Source organism: Primulina huaijiensis, chromosome 12, assembly GCF_012295235.1.
Source record: "Primulina huaijiensis isolate GDHJ02 chromosome 12, ASM1229523v2, whole genome shotgun sequence".
NCBI lineage: Eukaryota > Viridiplantae > Streptophyta > Magnoliopsida > Lamiales > Gesneriaceae > Primulina > Primulina huaijiensis.
Window position 1 is genome coordinate 8,028,669 of NC_133317.1, and position 20,984 is coordinate 8,049,652.

General features: G+C 36.5%; 2 protein-coding genes across 7 annotated transcripts; both read left to right on the plus strand.

Annotated features, from left to right (window-relative positions):
- Positions 1-1,346: 1,346 nt before the first annotated feature.
- On the plus strand, positions 1,347-5,249 carry LOC140990100 (uncharacterized). Its single transcript, XM_073459678.1, has 4 exons — positions 1,347-1,566; positions 2,879-3,429; positions 3,864-4,772; positions 4,872-5,249. Exons 1-4 carry the CDS (start codon positions 1,402-1,404, stop codon positions 5,125-5,127), a joined length of 1,881 nt encoding a protein of 626 aa, XP_073315779.1. The 5' UTR covers positions 1,347-1,401; the 3' UTR covers positions 5,128-5,249.
- A 640-nt stretch (positions 5,250-5,889) lies between these two features.
- On the plus strand, positions 5,890-20,853 carry LOC140990756 (MAP3K epsilon protein kinase 1-like). Of its 6 annotated transcripts, XM_073460604.1 has the most exons (24): positions 5,890-6,090; positions 6,174-6,308; positions 6,540-6,560; positions 6,916-6,989; positions 7,075-7,165; positions 7,242-7,325; positions 9,886-9,987; positions 10,848-10,979; positions 11,271-11,342; positions 11,614-11,717; positions 12,004-12,088; positions 12,272-12,676; positions 13,851-14,174; positions 14,256-14,300; positions 14,642-14,821; positions 14,893-14,976; positions 15,814-15,905; positions 16,005-16,088; positions 16,321-17,210; positions 17,374-17,762; positions 17,851-17,985; positions 18,449-18,855; positions 19,671-19,785; positions 20,464-20,853. In XM_073460604.1, exons 1-24 carry the CDS (start codon positions 6,031-6,033, stop codon positions 20,638-20,640), a joined length of 4,287 nt encoding a protein of 1,428 aa, XP_073316705.1. In that variant the 5' UTR covers positions 5,890-6,030; the 3' UTR covers positions 20,641-20,853. The 6 variants fall into 6 exon arrangements, with proteins under 6 accessions (XP_073316705.1, XP_073316702.1, XP_073316699.1 ...); XM_073460601.1 differs by lacking the exons at positions 5,890-6,090; positions 6,174-6,308; positions 6,540-6,560; ... (1 more) ...; positions 7,075-7,165; positions 7,242-7,325 and adding exons at positions 7,596-7,677; positions 8,033-8,106; positions 8,192-8,282; positions 8,359-8,442; XM_073460598.1 differs by lacking the exons at positions 5,890-6,090; positions 6,174-6,308; positions 6,540-6,560; ... (1 more) ...; positions 7,075-7,165; positions 7,242-7,325 and adding exons at positions 8,061-8,191; positions 8,327-8,442.
- Positions 20,854-20,984: the final 131 nt, after the last annotated feature.

Consider the following 20,984-nt stretch of genomic DNA (forward strand, 5'->3'; position numbering starts at 1 on the left):
CCAACAAGAGATAATGGACATGTGAAAAACCCACTAAATGAACAAGAAAACTGGGACTCAATTTCACCTATAAATAACGAACAAATGGGAACCAATAAAAAATACACAAAGGAAAAATTCGGAACCTAAAGAAAATGTATTACACATACCTGAAGGTTTCTAAAAGATGCATCAAGACAATAAGAAGGGAGCTGACAAATTTCAAAGATTTCCACAAAAGACTGAAGGAATCAGGAAATGAAATATCAGCAGATATCATACAAACACAAATCTACTGGTTATGCTAGAAGATAAAAACCGAAGAACGAATTGTTTCTAGATTAATGATCTAGAAGAAGACAATTCAAGAAAAGTGGAAGGACCACTCAACCACCCACTCAAGAGATAGTGCCACCCATAGCTGAAAGGCATTATAGAAAAGTTATGGCAAGAATTTGAAGTCCGAAGAATAAATCCGTAAAGGGCTTCTATAAATAAGAAGGTAGAAGAAAGATAAAGGCATCGATCAACCTCTTCATTTTTCTTTCAACCAAGTTTTAGTATTTTCTCTTTCAAGTTTATGTGTGTTTTGAGTTCGACTACTATTAGTAGCTAAACAAGTTTCTCCTCCTCTACATGAGGTTACTATGTAATAATAATTTGTTATGTTTGAATAAAAGAACCGAAGCTTTTGCCACTCTCATGTATTATTTTCAAATTGAACTACTTTATCATACACCCTGAGGTAGGAAACGAAACAGGGTTGTGCTAAGTGCTGTTGAAGAAATCTGCGTCAGTAACCATCTGTTGCGACTGCGTGGTTGAGCTGTGAGGAGCAGTCTGTAAAACACTGTGGATATAACCCAACGACACTCTGGTCAAAGAGGTAAATTGTTCAATTTATTATACGGAAGCATGATGGGCCAATAAAAAAAAATCGATCATTTGATTATGTTATATAGGCTGAAAACCTTGCGTAGCTGTATGTCTTGAGGCTACATGCTTTTAAGAACATGCTCCACAGGTATAACAATACCACGTACCATATTTAGTAGAAAAGGGTATTATTGGAATTTTAAAAAATTGAGGTAGTTAAAACTAAGTTTTGAAGAGTTGGGTAGTAAAATAAAAGTTGAAAAAAGAGTTGGGTGTTTTTAAGGGGAAGTTGGTGAAAAATACCCAATCAAAATATTTTTTTGGGTTCACTCTCTACCCACAAAATTGTGATATTATGTCATACAAAATATGGTACACTTCATGTGGAAATGTGATACTAAAAAAATATCCAAGAACTGAACACAAAAAAAAATCGACGGAGTAAGAATGAAGGCTAATTTGCCGTGTTTTTAATCAAGTTGCCCTTTCAATTTCTCAAATATAAAATATCGAAAAACGCTTGAGAAGCGATACGAAGAGAAGAAGATGTCGGCCCGATTGCTGAAAAAGGTTCTTAACGAGCAAGCACCACCGCATCACCACCTCAACTCCGACGAAGCCAATGATTCCGACGATTCCGACGCCGCCCCTATACGCCGCCCTAATCCTTTCAATCTCCTTCAGGACGACGACTCCACCGCTTCAGACCAGGTCAAAATTTAATTTATATTTCTATCATTATTCTGACAAATTTTCTTTCCTCTTCTTCTTTCTTACTGCTATTGTTACTTAAGCATGAATCTTGGACTAATCACTTTATAAGAACAAAGAGGAGGATCGTGAATTTGGGCTTTCTTTCCGCGAAGTGATCGATTTTAAGATTTGAATTGGGGAAAATATTGAAGACTTGTTATGTTCAGACCTTGCTGGACCCGAAATCATAAAATATTACTTTACCTACCATCGTTTATTAATGCTCGTTAGAGATTCTAGCTATATTCCGTACCGCGTAGGTAACACCAATGAACATTCGCGTGGATTTATGACTTGAAACCTTGGAGGAGAGACCATAAGACTAATCTGTTAGCTGAAACTTAAGTACTAATCCACTATTTTTAGCGTAACTGATGTCAGACCATAACATGTGGCTGATTTGTGGATCTTGGGCCTTTAACATAGTAGGTGCTGCTTGAAGCAGCTTTAAAATAAAAATTCGCTGGTTGAATTGGAAATTGCTTAGTGGCATTCAAGCAGAAAATCACTTATTGAGTTCGAAATTGATTTCTAGCACATTCCTTACGATTGTATATCAAGTGGCTTTTTCGCTCTCCAATTTCTAGCAGAATTGTTTGACCGTAAGCTGTCATTTATGTAATATTCGATGATGTACTTGATACATATAGGCTATTGCTTCCCAGTTATGGTGGTCTATATTTTTGCTTGCCGTCTGGTGGATGGCACAGTGATTGAGACTTTCCTCAGAGGCTTCCTGAGGCTAACTACGTCCTCTTAAAACCTGATGTTTATTCATTTTGCTCTCAGTTCTCGTGGTTATACTGTAGACTACTATTTTTTTCCGGGTCTATTGTATTTTATGGTGTTAAATAGAAACTAGTTAGAAAAATAAGACCATTCACCTAACACAGTTCAGAGAAAGCAAGGGAATTAAATTTATGGGTAACTGTCAAAAATTTTGCCAACAAGGTTCATCACTCGACAAATGTGTCGGTCTTGCTGTGTATTACTTTATGTCATACTTTTGTTACTTCAGGCAGCAACACACTTAAATCCTGCGATTGATGCCACTACAGCACCATTGTAAAAGTACGTTTATGTTCAAAGCTCCAACTATTTATTAATTGAACTCGTTGTTTGCCCTCTTCATGCAATCATATGCAAATGCAGTTTATTTATTGTTGCTCCTGAAAATCATGCCTATAACGGAAAAATGCTTGTCTTTATGTTTTGTCAATTATATTGCTATTAGAATTTTTTGTTGCCATAAATGACAGTTTATCTGCAGGAAAAGGGTAACATTGTTGACGAGACCTCAAATTGTGACATTGGCGAGCATACGTCAACACTAAAAGCTGCAGATTCAAAGCCGAGTACCAAATCGAAGAAACAGAAGAAGAAGAAGAAGAAGAAAAACAAAGAAATAAGCATTGAAAATGATGAATTATCTTCTAATCAGTTGTTAGAAAACCTTACTCTGGAGACTAACTCTTTTAGCAGTAGCCGTCAACAGATTTCTTCTCGTATGAAAAAACCGAAGCTGCTAAAAGCAAATACTGGTGGGACGGTGAAGAAGCAGTTCAACTCCTCTATCTTACTGGTTGATCCGAAATTTCTGAAGGCTGAAAATGAGTTGCGTAGGATATTTGGTTCCAAGGTAGTAAATTCATATGAAAGAAGTCACTCATCTGTAAATTCTAGGCAGATTCATGGTGGGAGACGAGGGAGTCATAACCTCAGAAGGACTATTCTTATTTCTCCATCAGAACACTGGCCACGATGGGATGGATCTTTGTCCATGGAACTGCTTGAGACTAGAGATGGTGTTCACTATTTCAGGTAGTTGCAGATGAATGCTTTTATCTTGAAGCTGTGTAAAATAAGTCTAATTTTATTGTTGGAGATACTGCAGAAATATGGGAATTACATATGGCGCTTTAAAGTGTACGCATAATGCAAAACATAGATATCGTCAAGGAATGGTGCTTGGGAAAGATTAATCAAATAAAGTTTCAACTCCTAGTCAAAGAGAATTATGTCCCAGTCAATGTTCTCGCTTCACATTTAAAATTCTTGTGAGACATAATTGCAAGTGCAAGAAAGTCTTGTGCGAATTTGAATCCATAGAATACCCACCTCATAGGGTGAACTCTGATTAGGAAGATTATTACAAGTTTTTATGTCTTTTGTTGTCGTCTGTTTTTCTAGTTGCTAATTTGTGCTGTGAAATGTTGAATGCAACTTCGTAACAGTTTTTGGTTTATTCCATTTAGGTATATGCATTCATCATCATATTCCCAATCTCAGAAAGCTTTTGAAGCTGCAAAGGCTATGCACGATCTTAACGGTATTGCAAGTATTTTAATGTACCATCCTTATCACATAGATTCGTTAATGACATTGGCGGACTATTTCAAATTCACGGGCGAACACCAGATGTCGGCTGATGCTATTGCAAAGTGTCTCTATGCAATGGAATGCGCATGGCATCCACTATTTACTTCCTTGCAGAATGGCCAGCTAAAGTATGTCCATGAGACAAACAAACCATTCTTCTCACTACTTTTCAACCACATGAAAAACATGGACAGACGCGGCTGCCACAGATCTGCCCTTGAAATTTGTAAGCTGTTGCTTTCTTTAGATTTAGATGATCCTGTAGGCAGCATGTTCTGTATCGACTACTATTCTTTAAGAGCTGAGGAGTATGCCTGGTTGGAACATTTCTCCGAAGAATATACAGGTGATAATTCCCTGTGGCTATTTCCTAATTTTTCTTTCTCACTTGCTGTGGCAAGATTTTACCTCGAACAAACTGAAAGTTCAAATGACGGGCAAGTGGATGCTCGAAGAGCTGGTTCACTCGATCTTATGAAGCAGGCCTTGATGCTTCACCCATCAGTATTAAAAAAATTGGTTGCCAAGGTACCCCTTAAGGATCGGATGTGGACAAGTGTGGTCGAGCATAGTTTCTTTCGATCAGAGGAACTGGGAAATCCGTCCCTGGATCACTTGATTACTATATACATTGAGAAAAGTTATCTGATATGGAGGCTACCTGATCTGCAGAAGCTTTTACTCGACTCTGCACGCTTGGTAATTGAGACGCTGAAGGACCAAGGAAGCATTGCTAGGGACTGGGCTTGTGTGAGGGAAGAAGCCTTTTCGTCTGAGAATAACGAGTGAGCATCCTGTTGTTACTATGATCATCATTGAATCGATCTGCCATAATTTGTGCTTGCTAAACATTTTATTTCTCTTCCTCTTTGCTTCTTTTTCAGGTACTCTCACTTGCTGATATCGGATTTCTCGGATGCCACCCCAACAATGCCACCTGATAACTTGCAGGACTTCATAGTCGACCAGAGGGCGGTCGGGAATGACCAGCAGCTTCCGAATATTCATGAAGACCGTGTGTTTCGTGATGTTGCAGATCGAAATGCACTAGCTGTTTTATTCGAGTCCTTTCTACCGTGGGTGAATTATGGAACTGAAGATGGTGAGGTTCTCCACCCTGACCAGCCTGATCAAGATTAGATGTCTTTTTGAAACTTTATCTGAGCTATAGCAGAAATCAAGATTTTCCCAATCTTCATGTTTATGATTTGTTAATTTAATATAGTTTCGAGGATGAAAATTATTAATTTCCCCTTCTCACAGTTTGTGTACCAATATTAAAAAAATGTTTAAAAAGTTTCCCATCATTTTTAATCTAATCTTTAATAATATCAGACAATTTATTTGAAGTAAAATTATAACATTTAAAATTTTAAATCGATGATAATTGTGTTTTATAACTAATTTAAACACAAGTTTAGCAAGTTTTCATTTTTTTACAAGTTCATAGTTATTCATGGATAATATTATTTAGTTTTCATAATTTAATTATATTTTATATAAAATAAAATTTCAAGTTCTAAATTCAAATATATCATATAAAAAAGAGTAGGTCTCGTGTGAGACGGTCTCATGAATTTTTATCTGTGAGACGAGTCAACTCTACCGATGTTTACAATAAAAAGTAATACTCTTAGCATAAAAAGTAAAATTTTATATGGATGACCCAAATAAGTGATCAGTCTCACAAAATACGATCCGTGAGATCGTCTTACACAAGTTTTTGCCAATAAAAAATATAAATAATTTTGTTTTTGATAAAAATAATATAATTATAAATATAATATAATTAATATTAATAAATAATAAATAAATTAAATAAAAATATGAAAAAGCTTGTTGACAGGCTGGCGCCCCCACAGAATCACTGGTAAATATTTTAACAATTAATAATAACACGACGAGCTTAAAGAATAATAATAATCAATATAAAATTCTCTTCTCCGTTTCCTCCGACAATCTCCGCCGGAGTATCACACGGCCGATAAGGTGCCGCTACATTGATGAATGGAAGTAAACTAGTGTTCAGAGGGAGAAACAGCCATGTCTCGGCAAATGACGTCATCCGCTTTCCACAAATCCAAAACCCTAGATAACAAATATGTACGTACACGTCTTCACCGTAAGTGTTTCCCTTTATGTGCAGAAATAAGTGGAGACGGTTGAAATGAGATGATTGTGTGCAGATGCTTGGAGATGAGATTGGAAAAGGGGCGTATGGGAGAGTGTACAAGGGTTTGGATCTGGAGAATGGTGATTTCGTGGCAATCAAGCAAGTCTCTCTCGAGAACATTGCTCAAGAGGATCTTAACACCATTATGGTCTGATGAATTTCGTGTTTTAAAAGCAGTTTAATCGCTTTTTATTGTCATCATTATTATTATTGAGTTTTTATTATATATTTCTGCTTGAATTATAGTTAATTCAACTAAATGCTTTCGACCCAGATTATCTTGTGATAACATTTTTTCTAAAATTCAGCACGCTAGCTCATTCTCTGGTTTCTGTTTTTTTTTTCCCTGGGGGCGGGCGTTGGAAATGTGATTCAACAGCAAGAGATTGATCTTCTCAAGGTAAAATTTTGTTCTCAAGTGCGAATATTTTAAGTTTCTTTCTGCACAGCTTCGACTGCATCACTATTTAGCGATTAGGTACTGCCCTGTAACTCTGGCTGCTTATTACATTTACTAAAGAAAGTTGGTTAAACTCGGGTCTCTAATGCTTTTCCTCCACAATTGTTCGTGTCTATGGGTTTCCTAGTTGTTTTGATGTCCCTGCGTGCAATAGCTAACAATCTAATTGAAAAATGAACTTTAGTACCTGATTGACCACCTATCTGTGTTTCAGACTGCAGTTTTGTTGGACTGCAGATATATATGATTTGGTTTATACTCGTGATCTAATTACTGCGTGGTCTATCTCTTGCAGAATCTGAATCATAAAAATATTGTGAAATATCTTGGGTCGTTGAAGACAAAGACTCACCTTCACATAATATTAGAGTATGTTAAGCATTTAATCTTATCAGTGCTCTCCAGCTTGCAACCATTCGACAGGATTGGAAAATAATTTCTGTCTTTTTTGAAGGTACGTGGAGAATGGTTCGCTTGCAAACATCATTAAGCCGAATAAATTTGGGCCTTTCCCTGAGTCTTTGGTGGCTGTATACATAGCCCAGGTTTTAGAGCTGATTTATTTTCTATAATTTTTTTTTTGATTCAGGTTTCAAATATATTGTGGTGTGACGTGGTCAGGTATTGGAAGGTCTGGTATATCTACATGAACAAGGAGTAATTCATCGGGATATCAAGGGAGCTAACATATTAACGACAAAAGAGGTGTCTTATTTTTATTTTTGCTATCTTGTTATATCTTGCTCTTTGCCATTGTTTTTTCTAAAATTGTTATGATCTGTTCCAGTGTTGGGATCTAAATGATCGAAATATAGTATAGAGGGGGTGAATAAACTCTTGAAANTTTTATTGTCATCATTATTATTATTGAGTTTTTATTATATATTTCTGCTTGAATTATAGTTAATTCAACTAAATGCTTTCGACCCAGATTATCTTGTGATAACATTTTTTCTAAAATTCAGCACGCTAGCTCATTCTCTGGTTTCTGTTTTTTTTTTCCCTGGGGGCGGGCGTTGGAAATGTGATTCAACAGCAAGAGATTGATCTTCTCAAGGTAAAATTTTGTTCTCAAGTGCGAATATTTTAAGTTTCTTTCTGCACAGCTTCGACTGCATCACTATTTAGCGATTAGGTACTGCCCTGTAACTCTGGCTGCTTATTACATTTACTAAAGAAAGTTGGTTAAACTCGGGTCTCTAATGCTTTTCCTCCACAATTGTTCGTGTCTATGGGTTTCCTAGTTGTTTTGATGTCCCTGCGTGCAATAGCTAACAATCTAATTGAAAAATGAACTTTAGTACCTGATTGACCACCTATCTGTGTTTCAGACTGCAGTTTTGTTGGACTGCAGATATATATGATTTGGTTTATACTCGTGATCTAATTACTGCGTGGTCTATCTCTTGCAGAATCTGAATCATAAAAATATTGTGAAATATCTTGGGTCGTTGAAGACAAAGACTCACCTTCACATAATATTAGAGTATGTTAAGCATTTAATCTTATCAGTGCTCTCCAGCTTGCAACCATTCGACAGGATTGGAAAATAATTTCTGTCTTTTTTGAAGGTACGTGGAGAATGGTTCGCTTGCAAACATCATTAAGCCGAATAAATTTGGGCCTTTCCCTGAGTCTTTGGTGGCTGTATACATAGCCCAGGTTTTAGAGCTGATTTATTTTCTATAATTTTTTTTTTGATTCAGGTTTCAAATATATTGTGGTGTGACGTGGTCAGGTATTGGAAGGTCTGGTATATCTACATGAACAAGGAGTAATTCATCGGGATATCAAGGGAGCTAACATATTAACGACAAAAGAGGTGTCTTATTTTTATTTTTGCTATCTTGTTATATCTTGCTCTTTGCCATTGTTTTTTCTAAAATTGTTATGATCTGTTCCAGTGTTGGGATCTAAATGATCGAAATATAGTATAGAGGGGGTGAATAAACTCTTGAAAATATTTTTGTAAAAATGAGCTGTTCTAACAATTTTATTTTCTGTAAAAATGAGTTCTAACAATTTTTAGGCTGTTAAAACAACTATCTTTGAACGGCTGGCTTCGCTGGACCATTTAAAAGTGAACAAATGAGGAAATAGTCTGACTAGGCTACTGATAAGATTTTTGTAAAAATGAGCTGTTCTAACAATTTTATTTTCTGTAAAAATGAGTTGTTCTAACAATTTTTAGGCTGTTAAAACAAATATCTTTGAACGGCTGGCTTCGCTGGACCATTTAGAGTTGCATCTTGGACAACTACCTTGCAAAAGTTCAACCATCTATGCATTTCAGATTTAAATTTATTTGGTCATGAAAACTGTGCCTCTTTGTATTTCTGGTGTATTTTCAGGTTAAGCTTGTAGTAATGATGCCGTGACATGCTCATCCACGTACAAATTGTACTATTCAAGTATTATAATAAAATTAGTTTTCTATCAAAAAAAAAACAAACAACCTAACAAATAACCAACGGTTAGCTTGTAACTGCTTGAGTTGGTGAAGTAGCACAAAGATGATCCTTGATTATCGGAAATGAACTCTAAGGCATGTGCTTGATTAACAGCTTGAAGTTAGAAAGATTTGATTGCTCAAAGATCTTGGAATACAGATCTGCATATTTATAGTTGAAAAGCCTTAATAGTAGGAAATGACTTTTCAACGAATGTCATTCTCTCTCATGCATCGTACACTTGTCATTAAATGCCATTCATGTCTCCTTGTTTTTTCTAGATTTAGTCCCTATAGTTTTTGAAAAGTTGCTTGACTTGGAACATTTTAGGAAACATTCATGTCACATCAACGGTAGGTAGGATACTGTACCATGCACTTTATCCGTTTTGCTTGAGTTTGAAAGTATTCCTTGTTTTGCTCTCATCTGATCGGTTCAGAACGGTTGGATAATAACTTTTTATCACGTGTCCGGAATTAATTTCTGTGAACCGGTCATCAGACTTTGATACAACGGTCTGAGAAACCTGAAATACAAAGAGCAAGCGGCTGGATCTTGTAACAGTTCGATGTTGTTAATTTGTCAATAACCAAAACTTAGGGTAATATAAATATTCTTAACATCTAGTATAATTTGCCTGATTATTTTCTGCGTTTTGTGTGAAGCAGAGGGAATTGAATTTTGACAATTGATAGATCAGCTTCACCTTTAGGTGCCTTTGTTTTCTGTGTGCATCTATATTTTTCCCTTCATTTGTTTTAGCAAAATGTTCAAGCTTTTTGGATGGTACTTCTTTTGCTAACTTAAGCTTTCAGGGTCTTGTGAAACTTGCAGATTTTGGGGTGGCAACCAAACTAAATGAAGCTGATCTTAATACTCATTCGGTTGTTGGAACACCGTATTGGATGGCCCCTGAGGTATCTCTCTGATTCTCTTCCTCCATTCTAGTCTAAGTTTTTTCTATCAAGTTGAAGTTTCTTATATTATATGTGCCTTTGTTGTGTAAAACATTGTTTTGCTCCTTCTATCATTCTATGGTTGTGTAAATTACCTCTGTTTGTGACACTTCGACTTTGTTTGCTAGTAAGCTCACAAGATAATTTATAATCTTATCGCCTTATTGGAAATAATCAAATAAAAATATGGATAGTGAGTTCAAAGGCTCCACGTGAGGTGCAGTAGCTTAATAAAATGCAATGATTTTTTTACTCTTTGGAAAACAAATAGGTATGAAGGTTCGTGCTTGAACTCTGCATCAAACTTTGCTATGCTTTTGAGGTTATAATTAATTGAATATTGTTATGTGGTGAATTACTGAAATTATTTACTAGTTGCAGCATGTCATACTCTTTTTGGGATATCAAAATGTATTTCAGCCATTAACCATTAGTATTTGATGCTCAAACTTATTCTAATACCCCACCATTAGTAAATTGTAAAGTATGAATTTCATAATAAAGTTTTATAGTCATATACTGGGTGTGACTTACTCACACAAGTCAATTCAAGATTCCTTCATGATCTTGGGAGGATAAAATTGTGATTTTTGCCTGTGTGATATTTCTCCGTTTCATGTTGATGCCAATGCTTTTCCACACTTTCTAATGAGAGCATACTATTAATTTAATTTGACATGATGTATGATATACTTTATTTCACCCGTTGGATCAGTAAGTTATCCAGTGTTACATTTAGCAGCAATTACTTCTGAGAGGCATGATCGGTTTACTGCTTCTTTTAGGTACTCATGTTGTCATATTGATGTTCACTATTGCAGGTCATTGAAATGTCAGGAGTTTGTGCTGCTTCTGACATTTGGAGTGTCGGCTGCACTGTCATCGAGCTTCTCACATGTGTACCACCATATTATGATCTTCAGCCTATGCCCGCCCTATTTAGGATTGTGCAGGTAGAATCAGGTCTGGGTTATCATCATTCTAATCTGCATTCCACCATCATTATTGCTGCTCATCATGTGAGAATTTCATTGTTTTTTACAAGCCCCTGCATTTTATAACATGGCATTTCACCCTATGCTAATTATAAAAAATCAAGATACTTTGTACTTTTAACCAACAAACACATTGTACATGCTATATCCTTCCTTTGTGCTATAAAACAAACTGGGTGCGTTTATTGTGTTCTTCAGCCGAGATATAATTGCTACTCTGCACTAGATACTTTATTTGTTCTTTTCCAGGACGAGCATCCTCCAATTCCAGATGGTATATCTGCAGATATTACCGATTTCCTACGTCAGTGCTTTAAGAAGGTCAGCTGGAAGATATGCTTGATTTCTGTTTTCTTGTTTTTTTGGTATGCAACTGTTTAACGTGTAATGATGGTATTTGGTTGATGCGTTTAACGCAACTTGGTTCCAAAATTTTGAGTGTGTATTTGAAAATAACTTTGTGATAGTGTCTGGGTAACTTATTTGGGTAACTTTTTATCCATGAATGGACTTGCCTTGTCTTACCACGATAGTGACTTTTTATCATATGTATATATCTACGCTGACTTTAATATTTAATGTGATATTTCAGGATGCTAGACAGAGGCCTGACGCAAAGACGTTACTCTCACACCCTTGGATACCAAATTCAAGGCGTGCTCTGCAGACCTCTCTACGTCATAGTGAAACATTAAGGTATATTAATAGTGATTCTCTCTTTCTTTTCCAGTTTTCCCTCACCCATAAAATGAAGATATCTTTTTGTGTTGTTTTCCAGTTTTTGGTACTTTAAATAGTTTTGAATTTTGATATGGATATTACTGCAAGGGTGGAAGTACATGTTAATTGTTTTTTAACTTCAAAATATTCTGTTATTAGACATTGGATCCAAGCTGAAGGTACAAATTTAAGAAACTTACTTGGATCCAGTATTAGCGGGATAGTTCAATATATATGCATTTCAAATTCTAAAAATTTGCAGAACCATTGAGGACGTTGGATCTGGGGTTACTGAGTTAAGTAGAGGCGAACAAGGGCATAATGCTGAAATCTCTCCTGCTGAGAATGTAAAGTAAATTTTGTTTGAAATTTGCCTCTTTTCTGGCATTCTTTGTTGCTGCGCATCAAGTTATGCACACACACACACACACACACACACACACACATATATATATTCAATCGCATGCTTGTACTCCATGAGAGATGCTGTTTTTATCATTTGTTTTCACGAACCTTGTTTCGCATTTCAGAAAATCAAAACAGGGATGCTATCATCTGAGCGTGTGGGAATCAGCATGTCTTCTGGCAACAATATATCTAATGTTAATCACTCTGAGGAAAGAGCAAATAACATGGAGGAAGATATGATTTCAGATTATGTTCCCACATTTTCCGTTCATGAGAAATCACCATTACAAGCCACTTTAAATAACCTAGTAGACAGTTACGAGGAACCACTTTCTGATTTTTCGGGACGTAAGAAATCCAACCTGGATCATCAGCCTGAAATGTTGATCAATGGTGAATTTGAACGGCCTGAGCCTACTAAGAAAAAAGAAGTTGCTAAAACTGTTCAAGGAAAAGGCAGTTCGGTCAATACAGAGCAGGACACACTAAATTTTGGCCAAAAGAGCCAAGATTATAGTCCTCGGAAGGTAATTTGACCTTTTTGTGGATTATCTTTGCAGTTTGTCTATCTTGACATGAATTGTCAAGGACATATTTATGATGCTGAGTCAATCTTTTGCCGTATGTCTATCTTGACATGGAATGTTGAGGACATTTTTTAGGACATTGAGTCAATCTTATTGAGGGTGCAATAATCGGTCTTTGACATATGCATAATCTTTTATTTGAGGAGAATATTATAATTACTGATCAAACCTCTCAGGCTCTCACTTTATTTTATTTCTCAACGGAGCCTTCATGACATGAATCTTTAGTTGTATTATGCATGGGTGTCTGCTCATTCGAAATCTTGGTTATTCTTGTTTCTGCATTTGGTTGATTGTATTTTTGTTCCATGGTTGTTCGATGGCCAATGACGATTCTATTTACACAGTCAAATAGAAGTGTGTTATTGAGAGAAAGTTTTAGGCTCCTAGTTGGATCGGAAAGCATAAGGAGTTTAAGATTTTTTTTTTCTGTTTCAGAATTATCAATGAATTGGAGTTTTGTATGCTGTTAATATGTTTCGGGTTTTGCGTTAGGTTGCGCGGACCACTTGTCCGCCTTTTGTAATTATAAGTTTTAATTAATATAATATAATATAATATTGTTTCTTATATAAAAAAAGACTATCAACGATCAATTATGAGGCTTGATATCCAAAAAAATAGAAGTGGGTTAGTGGGCCACTTTAGCTTGCGCAGTTCCAATACTTGTGAGCCCAGAAAAGCAGAAGTGTGAATATTATCTAGCTCGTTGGCTGCCATTGGCTTCCATACTTTTGATTTTTTGTTTGCTTGTTTACAAATTACAATGAAGAAGCATTATTCAATAGATTAATAGAAGCTGTGTTGAACACTCATACAAGTTGAAGGTTTATATGCTACTGTGGTGCAACTGATCCTTTAAGTGATTCGAAAGAACAAGAGTAACTAGTTTTTCGTTGATTATTGCATTATTGCTTCATCCACCATTCCACTTTGTCGGGCTTCTCATTTATTTAAAATATTCTTATTCAGTTTATTTGTCTTCTACAATACTTAGACTGCATCTTCCATTGGATTGGTACACTGTATCTTTTTATTGCACAGGCATTTTATGGTAATTTGCACTATAATTTAATATCCTGACATTGATGGCTGTTGGTTACTCACCGTGAAGGCTGAGAAGTCATCAGTAATCTCAGGAGGAAATGAGCTGAGCAGATTCAGTGACACTCCTGGTGATGCTTCTTTGGACGACTTATTTCATCCATTAGAGAACCTTGAGGATCGGGGAGCTGAAGCTTCTACTTCTGCATCCTCCTCGCATGTTAAACGAGGCTATGCGGTCTCTGACAGTGGAAAGAATGATCTAGCCACAAAGTTAAGGGATACAATTGCTCAAAAACAAATGGAAAATGAATCAGCACAGACAAATGGTGGCGATCTATTGCGTCTAATGATGGGTGTTTTGAAGGAAGATGTAATTGACATTGATGCTCTGGTACGATATACATACTGTACTGGATTTCTTATGTTTTGGATATAAATGCCTACGTGTTGTTTACCCATACTTGCTTTGTAGGGATTTGAAGATAAATTACCTACAGAAAATCCTTTTCACCTTCAGGTATTTTTTATTCCTTATTGCTGGATGCTTCAATGTTATTTTCTCATTTTTGTTTACTCTATGGGTTTTTTTATGTCTTCTGGATTTTGGTCAGATCGCTTAAGTGGGATTTGACTGACTAATTTTCCGATTCTTGTTTTGGTATCATGTATATATTTCTTTCGTTTTTATCCATGTATTTGTGTTTCAGACTTGCGATCAGATTTCTTAAATTGGATTTAATTTATGAATTAGTGATTCAACGTTGTGGCATCATCCGTCAATTTCTGTGTTTTATTCTTCCAAAATAAGTACATAACTGATTAGCTTGTTGTGCATGCCATTGTGTTTCTTTGTTGCAGGCTGTCGAATTTAGCAGACTAGTGTCGTCCTTGAGACCAGATGAACCAGAAGATGTGATAGTCTCTGTTTGTCAGAAGTTGAACACTTTTTTCCGTCAACGACCTGAACAGAAAATAGTATTCATCACACAGCATGGTTTTCTTCCTGTAATGGAACTCCTAGAGGTTCCCAGAACTCGTGTATGTAATCTGCAAGAAAATGAGTTCATTTGCCTTGTTGACGCAGTGATTAATCCCTTTTTAAATTTCAGGTCATATGTTCTGTGCTTCAAGTTCTGAACCAAATAATCAAAGACAACACTGATTTTCAGGAGAATGCGTGCCTAGTTGGGCTTGTAAGTATTTTGAATGCCTTGTCAGTCTCTCCCTCCCTTAGGTTTTGATTCATGTACACAAATGGTGTGATGAAGAGAAAGATGGATGTGGTTGTAAGTTGATGGAAGTTGGTTATGGAATACCACACATGTGGGTTCTCTACACACTGAACCTCCCAAAAGGGGAAGTTCATTTGTAGGTGAAATATCCAACTTAGCATGAAAATTTTCTAATTCAAATTTCCAAGCTAATTTATTTGTACATACAAAGCTGTGATAAACGCATGTCGTTTGTTGGACAGTGGTTATTGTGCTCATAGTCTCCCAACTTCATCTGTTGACTTAATATGGGAAAAACAAAGCAAGCATCAGTTCCTCTTGAATTTGTTAAGTGAGCAAGTAGGGTCTTTGACCAAATTTTATACCAATGGAATCCTCGTATTCATAAGGTGCATGTAGTCAGTCGCTATTATGAACTAATTTAAATGCTGGAGTTGCCATTATAATTAACAATAGCTTTTAGTAAGCAATCTTATTAGGTTCTCAAAGTTTTCTCCAGTATCGATTTGCATCATTTTGAAAGTCATTTTTTGCTGCCACCTTGGCAGAAGCAGAGGACATCTAGGCAGAGTATTTGAGACAATGAATCTGAACCTCCAGCTCCGCTGCTTAAACGGGCTTAACATGATAGCTTTTTCATTACTTAAAGGCATAGTTGCATTTTTAAGCTGTGGACCATAAATAACATATATCTTTGCAACAGAGTAATATTATACTGTGAAAATCTTCATCAGCTAAATCAATCATGTGAATTTTAATATTTTTGTGAACCATACTTATCTATTGGTTATTTTTTAGATTCCTGTTGTGATGGGTTTTGCTGTGCCTGATCGTCCTCGAGAAGTTCGCATGGAAGCAGCATACTTTCTGCAGCAGCTATGTCAATCGAGGTTGGTTTGTTTATTTACTGTGTTGATTTTTCACCAAAATCCATTTTTTCCCACTTAAATCCTTCTTCTGAGCAGTGATAAAGACTTTGTTTTCTTCAGCTCTTTGACACTGCAGATGTTTATTGCTTGTCGTGGTATTCCCATCCTGGTGGGATTTTTGGAGGCTGATTATGCAAAATATAGGTTTGTGATGGATGTACTTGTGTCCGTTGTAGAATTTTGAAAACTTGGAACCAAAATGTATGCACACCCTAGTGCAATATCAATTTAATCCAAAATCACTGAGTCTTTTTCTTCCTAATAGGAGAGTAAACTTTACAAGGCTCAGATTCTGAAAAGTTCCATATATACTCATCATGAATTGCATTTTATTTGTATACCCATTAACTCATTCTTATTTCTTCTTCACATGCAGAGAAATGGTTCACATGGCTATTGATGGTATGTGGCAGGTTTTCAAGCTTCAGAAGTCCACCTCTAGAAATGATTTCTGTCGTATAGCCGGAAAGAATGGGATATTACTCAGGCTTATTAACACTCTGTATAGTTTGAATGAGGCAACACGTCTAGCTGCTATATCTAGTGGAGGTGGATTTCCTCCAGACGGTTTAGCTCCAAGACCGAGATCTGGTCCTCTGGATTCTAGCAATCCTTCTTTTGTGCAGATGGATCCATCTTATCATGGGATCGACCAGCCAGATCACTTTAAATTTAAGCAGGGAGATCATGTATCACAAATTGGAGCACAAGAACCTTCACGAGTTTCAATATCGTATTCGCCTGATTCAAAAATTTTTCCTCCAGATACTGACAAACCTAGATCAAATATTGCCACTGTGGAGGCCTCAGGTGCTTTTAAGGTGCCAGATTCTGCATCATTGGAAAAAGGATCTGCACCTCTAATGAGAGATCACTTTCCAGCCATTTCAAGAGATCGGGAAGGTGTAGATCGGTGGAAGAATGACTCTTCCATAGCTGAAGTTGATGTAAAGCCGCAAAGAGGTGCAAATGTAGCCAGTAGAATATCGACGGATAGTGCCCCAAAATCTTTTGAAGCACCAAAATCTTTTGAAGCAGCATCTAATGGATTGCATTTGTCTGTTGCTGCTGCTAGCCAGCAAGAAAATGTTCGACCCCTTTTGAGTTTGTTGGACAAGGAACCTCCATCTCGCCACTTCTCAGGTCAGCTAGAGTATGTACGGCATCTCAGTGGTGTGGAGAAACACGAAAGCGTACTGCCATTATTACATGCATCTAACGACAAGAAGACAAATGGACTTGATTTTTTGATGGCTGAATTTGCAGGTGATTATTAGGGTTAAATTGCATCTGAAACTATTCATGTTATTACCATGCATAAATTTCTCTTCATGAATTTTTCTTCATTGCACTGGGATGAACTTTCCGTGCCGGGAACTTTTATTCATCTTTGAAGTTAAACGCTAAATTATTATGATTTTTTTGCCAGAGGTTTCTGGACGCGGAAGGGAAAATTCTAATGCTGATTTACTCCCAAGAAGTTCACCAAAAGCTGGAAATAAGAAGTTAGGATCTTTATCATCTAATGTAGGAAATGCTGCCACTTTGGGCCTTGCATACCATGCAGCATCTGGTGTGCTGTCTGGTTCTGGAGTATTGAATGCTAGACCAGGGAGTGCGACATCATCTGGGTTACTTTCTCATATGGTATCTCCATGGAATGTTGACGTTGCCCGGGAATATCTTGAAAAGGTGGCAGACCTTCTACTTGAGTTTGCCACAGCAGACACCGCTGTCAAATCTTACATGTGTAGCCAAAGTTTGCTTAGCCGTCTTTTTCAGATGTTCAATAAGATAGAACCCCCAATTTTGCTAAAGGTACTTCGAAAGGTTCCGAATGTAACATTGCACTTGATCTTCGATCCAGTCTAGCCGTCTAATTTTCTCATCATTTTGTGACTAATAGTTGTTGAAGTGTATTAATCATCTGTCAACCGATCCACACTGCTTAGAGCATCTTCAGCGAGCAGATGCAATCAAATATTTAATCCCAAATCTTGATCTCAAAGAAGGTGCTCTTGTGTCCCAAATACATCATGAGGTTAGTTTTTTTTTTGTCATCTATCATAATTTGGAAAATTCAGTATCAGAATAGGAGTACTTCAATGAAGGGGAACATGGCTGGTGTTTGAAAGATGCGCTTTGTATGTCTTTTCTGTTACGTATGATATGAAATAATCAAGCATCATGATGTCATACCACATGGTGGTTCCTCAATATACAACTTTTTTGTTGTAGTAGTTGAATTAGAAACTGAGTCAAGGAACAACTGCTGATTTATCTTTAGGGATATGCTTACTTGTGAAGAAAGTGAAATTTTTACATAAGATACAATTTCTAGGCAGGGAATACTTATTATTAAAATTTAAGATTCGTAAATATATTCTGTCAACAATGTGAAATTTGCTTGAAATACAAGTTATGAACTGTTCTCTTGCATAAACTTGAACATGCCAAGTTTATCCGTTACTGGATAAGTACCTAACAAGTTTCATTTGCTGAAGGTACTTAATGCGCTATTTAACCTCTGTAAAATTAACAAGAGGAGACAGGAGCAGGCGGCAGAAAATGGAATCATTCCACATTTAATGCAATTTATTATGATTGATTCCCCTTTGAAACAGTATGCATTACCTCTTTTATGTGATATGGCGCATGCTTCACGGAATTCAAGGGAGCAATTACGAGCTCATGGAGGATTGGATGTGTACTTGAGCCTTCTTGAAGACCAGCTCTGGTCTGTGACTGCCTTAGATTCAATTGCCATATGCTTGGCCCATGACAATGAAAACCGGAAAGTGGAACAGGCTTTATTAAAAAAGGATGCTGTGCAGAAACTTGTCATATTCTTCCAGTGCTGTCCGGAGCAGCACTTCTTGCACATATTGGAACCATTCTTGAAAATGATCACGTACTGGTTTCTACTTTATTGTCTATTTACCTTCTATGTATCTGTATGCACTTCTCATCATGCATCTCAATTATGTTAATATGCTTTTATTGTCAAGCTCGGCTTATTAAATATGCTTTTATTGTCAAGCTCGGCTTATTAAATTATTGATCACTTCTCCCTCTGTAACTGATTTATAAGAATTAGTTTTGGCCTACTTTAAATATGCAGCAGGCGATAAAATATAAAGTAATGAATGTCATTTGTCATTGTCATATGAATAGTTCGGCATGCCACGTGCAACCCCATTTATACTCGTGTGGGGGCTGCACCACCAGAAATCACGCTTGCAGCTCTATCTTACCAACGAGCCAACAGCGGATTACTGTTGTTCACGACTAAGCATGTCTTTGCTGGTTTTAAGAGTCCAGAATAAATTAATAAGTTTAAAATGAATTGAGTGGGATGGGTCTCTTTTTTGTATTGAGTGCCTTACATTTTTCTGGATCTCTTAACTGCTTGCAAGTTATGCATTAAGATATATTTTTAGTGGTATAGTTGTGTGAGTTCCTTTGATTTGTATCAGGTGAACCACTTTTGTTTAGCAAAACCTGTGTCTGGTCAGGGGGTTTAAACATTTCCATTAATCAGAGACAGCTTGCGAGTGTCCGACGAATAAATGTTAGAAAATAACATAGGGAATATAAAATGAAAGACAAACAGCCACCAGTTTTTTGTTGCTTTGTCAGTTTATCTGCTGTATCAAGTAACTGCAAGTCATTATTAATTTGATTCTGGCTTTCACCGAGAATCTTATATATACTTTTATGATGCAGGAAATCGTCTCGAATAAATACCACTCTTGCAGTTAATGGCTTAACTCCTCTGTTAATTTCTAGACTCGACCATCCGGATGCAATAGCTCGTCTGAATTTACTTAAATTGATTAAGGTGTGCAGCTGAGTTCTCACATTTGTTCATATCTTCTGCATGTCATATAGTGTAAACTCAGTCTCTAATGAAATTCTTGGTAGTAGACCCAGGCCACTCTTTTTTCTCCTGGTGTGTATTACTAACAGAAATACTTGTTCTTGTGAAGATGTACTCAAGCCTTAGGTGTACATAATTGATCTCGGCTAGTGGTAGTTTTGATTTTCCATTTCTGACTCTAGTTTCTATGATAGTCATGTTAAGAAGTTCCTTGTTTGGTGGGTGGTTAAGATGTATTCATAACTCTGTGAATAGCATAATTTGATTGAAAGTTTAGCATGAAAGTTGATGCCCTTAACTGGATGCGCTTCATTTGTCTGTGGGCTTTTCTGTCGAGGTTCTTGCCTGGAATAGCTTTCATGGCGGTGATGTTCATTATAAGTGGGTGACGCTTGGTGGATGTGTATTTTTGTAAAGATTAATGGCTTTATCGCCAAGTGTTCTTACCCTTGCATGTAAATTTGTTTGCGAAGTTTTTCATCTTCGTCCGTACCTGTAACTGGATGAATGCTTAAAATGAATCTAAATCCATTTTGAGGCATTTACGAGGTTGTTTGATCTTCTGCTGTTTAAAAATGGCAAGGGAATTTTTTTGTTACTTTTCACCATCTGATCATTGTTATTTATTATTGTTGTCAGGCTGTATACGAGCATCATCCTCGTCCAAAGCAACTGATAGTCGAGAACGATCTGCCTCAGAAGCTTCAGAATTTGATCGAGGAGCGAAGAGACGGGCAAAGTTCCGGAGGGCAAGTTTTGGTAAAACAAATGGCTACTTCACTTCTTAAAGCACTTCATATCAACACGGTTTTGTAAATTCATGTTTGGTTGGCTGTGTTTCTTGAGGTTGTTGTAAAGTCATTCATTTCATTTACAATGATATTTTCTAATTATTTGTTTTCCTTTTTCTTCCCTACATTATTTGTTCTTCAGTGAGATTTGGAAATCTCGATTTGTGTAATTTTGTGAAAAGTATTTCAGTGGGTAAGAATCTAATAGAGCCATTTTCCTCGATGCGTCTACGTTACTTATTTTACCTTACAAAGGATCCTTAATTCCATAATTTTTTTTTAATATATGGAACATAATTTTTAAATATAAAGCCAGGCTACATATTCTTAAGCATGTTTATACTCTTATTTGCAGTACTGATATCTATA

Bases quoted from the DNA above. Each gene is read 5' to 3' on its own strand.
- LOC140990100 (XM_073459678.1), top strand. From the start codon at position 1,402: ATGTCGGCCCGATTGCTGAAAAAGGTTCTTAACGAGCAAGCACCACCG. The intron at 1,567-2,878 runs GTCAAAATTTAA...GTTTATCTGCAG, and splicing joins ACTCCACCGCTTCAGACCAG to GAAAAGGGTAACATTGTTGA. The intron at 3,430-3,863 runs GTAGTTGCAGAT...TATTCCATTTAG, and splicing joins GATGGTGTTCACTATTTCAG to GTATATGCATTCATCATCAT.
- LOC140990756 (XM_073460604.1), top strand. From the start codon at position 6,031: ATGTCTCGGCAAATGACGTCATCCGCTTTCCACAAATCCAAAACCCTA. The intron at 11,718-12,003 runs GTATATTAATAG...AAAAATTTGCAG, and splicing joins CGTCATAGTGAAACATTAAG to AACCATTGAGGACGTTGGAT. The intron at 14,822-14,892 runs GTATGTAATCTG...TTTAAATTTCAG, and splicing joins TAGAGGTTCCCAGAACTCGT to GTCATATGTTCTGTGCTTCA.